The sequence below is a fragment of the Lotus japonicus genome, chromosome 3 (genome assembly GCF_012489685.1).
Source record: "Lotus japonicus ecotype B-129 chromosome 3, LjGifu_v1.2".
Lineage (NCBI taxonomy): Eukaryota > Viridiplantae > Streptophyta > Magnoliopsida > Fabales > Fabaceae > Lotus > Lotus japonicus.
Window position 1 is genome coordinate 71,844,522 of NC_080043.1, and position 2,586 is coordinate 71,847,107.

The window sequence follows — 2,586 nt, forward strand, 5'->3', positions numbered from 1 at the left end:
GAAGTCAAAATGCGGGAAGTCAAAATCCCACCACATGACAAATAATGACATAATATAGCAGAATATGGCGGAAATAGCGGGCATATGGATATCGGCCATGGCGGAAAGCCAAAAAAACCGCCATGGTGTAGTTATGGCGGATATTTGATAGCACTGGTAATTAAAGAGAAACAGTAGACAACAATGGTGTTGAAACTTGATAAGAGGGATGTCAAAGCAATCAATAACCCACCAAGAAAGGTGCCAAGTTCCTTCTTTCATTCTATGAAAAGCAAGGAGAATACAATGTACTACTTTAGGTTACATACATGATGCATCCATATCCATCTTTCTACCAATTTCGATTAAATTCCAAGAGAAAACAAAGGGTTGTGAGCAAATAAGACCAAGACATTCATGAAAGAGTGATGTTTTGCAAATGTGTACTGTTACAAACATCCTTCCAATCCAAGGAAAAGGAGAACCAAAATGGGGACCCCTGAAAATTCCAAACTCCACAATCATTACCAGAGGATCCCCACTTAGCTCCACAAACCATAGATGACTAGACTAGAATCATTACCAATCTCCTCAACCAAATGCAAGTACCATTTCCTCTCCCTCCTTCTACTCCACCAAACTGACCCAGGTTCATCAGCTACAAACTCATGGGCATAAAAAGATAGCATAACAAAACAGGTGAAAAACACATAGTTTGAAGGATTGGGTTTACAATTTTCATACATAAAGATAAAGGGTTCAATTGCTCCTCATGTTATGGGTAAAGAGAGAGAGAGAGCAAGCATTGATTTAGTTTTATAAAATAGAAAAAATATTACAATAATTTGTTTGACTATGAAGAAAGAGACCTGGGTGGAGGAGGAAGAAGTTGATGAAGATTTGGAGGAGGCTGGTTGTTGTGAGGGCTGGACTGAGCCAGAAAAGGGTGAGCAAGCAATCTGGAAGCTGACAACCGGCGAGAAGGGTCCCTCTGCAAGCACCGGCCAATGAAATCCCTGAACTCCAGCGACGCCGTGGGCGGCGCCTCCGGCGGCTGAGACATACAAATCGCACACATCAAGCTAGCCCAATCACCCTGCCTCCCAACCGCGAACGGAAACCTTCCCATGTAGAACTCCAATATGCTCACCCCAAAGCTCCATATGTCGCCGGCGTAGGCATCGTACTGGCCGTCGTTGATATCGGTGTTTATCCTCTCCGGGCTCATGTACGCGATCGTCCCCACCGAGGAATTGCACGGATCCATGGTTTGATTGAGGATCCGGCCAACCCCGAAGTCGGCGATCTTGACCTGCTTCCTCGAGTTGATGAGGAGGTTCGACGGCTTGATGTCACGGTGGACGATGTGGCGGCGGTGGAGATACGCCAGCCCACGGAGGATCTGGCGCGCGACGTCGGCGAGCTGCTGCTCCTGCGGGATGTGCTTTCCTTCCAAGGATCCTCCATCCATGAACTCCAGCAGAACCTGGATTTCCGCGTTGTGGTCGTACATCTCATGGCACTTCACCACGTTGACATCGTCGACGTCCCTCAAGATCTGGATCTCGCGGTGGATCTGCCGCCGCACGGACTCCTCGTGGTGGCCGTATATCACCTTGAGCGCGTAGACTCGGCCGGTGGTGCGGTGAACCACCTTGTAAACCGTCCCGCCGCTACCGCTCCCGATGCGGTTGAGCCTCTCGAGCTCCGAGAACGGGATCACCAGTTGCTGCTGTAGCTGCGACAAACCTCCTCCTCCTCCGCTTCCTCCACTTCCTCCGCTGCCGCCGCTGCCTCCTGACGGAGGCAGCGGAAGCGGCACCGCTAGGTTGGTGTCACGCTGGGGTAGCGGTAAGGTGAGATGGTCCTTCCGGCGCCTCTGAGGACGCTGGTCTCGGTTGATGTTGTTGTTAGCGGCAGCGCCGGGGGAACCGGTGGCGGAGGTGGAGGGCGGTGGTAGTTGAATCGGCCTCATCTCATTTCTTTTGTGTCTTAGAGAAAATGGATGAGAATGATGGTTGAATTGAAATAAAAATAATGGAATGAATAAAGAGAAGGAGAGTTTATATTATATGATATGATATGAAAATCAAAATCTAGGGTATCTCCATGGAAAAGGAAAAGGAAAAGGAAAAAGAAAATCAAGTGGGGGAGTGAGGAAGAGAAGGTTCGAGGAAGTGTGAGAAGCGAAACGAGAATTGAAGGAGGATTTGTTGTTTGTTTGTTTGCCAGAGGAAGGGGGAAAATGAAGAGAGGTTTCTTGTATTTGTATTTGAGAAAGAAAGAAAGAAAGAAAGAAAATAAACAAGAGTTACTTGGAATCAAAAGAGGAAATCGGGGAATGGGGTCCACGCGCCTCCATGGCCCGTGGGGAACGTGGACCAATTGAGGGGTAGCACCAGCACCACCGTTGTGATCAACATGAACTCGCGAGGATGAAAAGGAAGAGGTGTATAATGTACTGTTGTGAATTAATTATTTATTATTGTTTAACTCCAATCACATTCATTCATCATCACACGCAAGCGCAACAACTCAAATATACACTCTGGGGACATGTGTACTCAACCGTATCATGTATGTAGTATGTATGTATGTATGTGGCCT

The 2,586-nt window shown here is 47.6% G+C and overlaps 1 protein-coding gene across 1 annotated transcript; it reads right to left on the bottom strand.

The window, feature by feature from the left end:
- Positions 1–679: 679 nt before the first annotated feature.
- Positions 680–2,377, bottom strand: LOC130745668 (mitogen-activated protein kinase kinase 4-like). Its single transcript, XM_057598029.1, has one exon. It carries the CDS (start codon positions 1,952–1,954, stop codon positions 833–835), a length of 1,122 nt encoding a protein of 373 aa, XP_057454012.1. The 5' UTR covers positions 1,955–2,377; the 3' UTR covers positions 680–832.
- Between the last annotated feature and the right edge of the window lie 209 nt (positions 2,378–2,586).

Bases quoted from the DNA above. Each gene is read 5' to 3' on its own strand.
- LOC130745668 (XM_057598029.1), bottom strand. From the start codon at position 1,954: ATGAGGCCGATTCAACTACCACCGCCCTCCACCTCCGCCACCGGTTCC.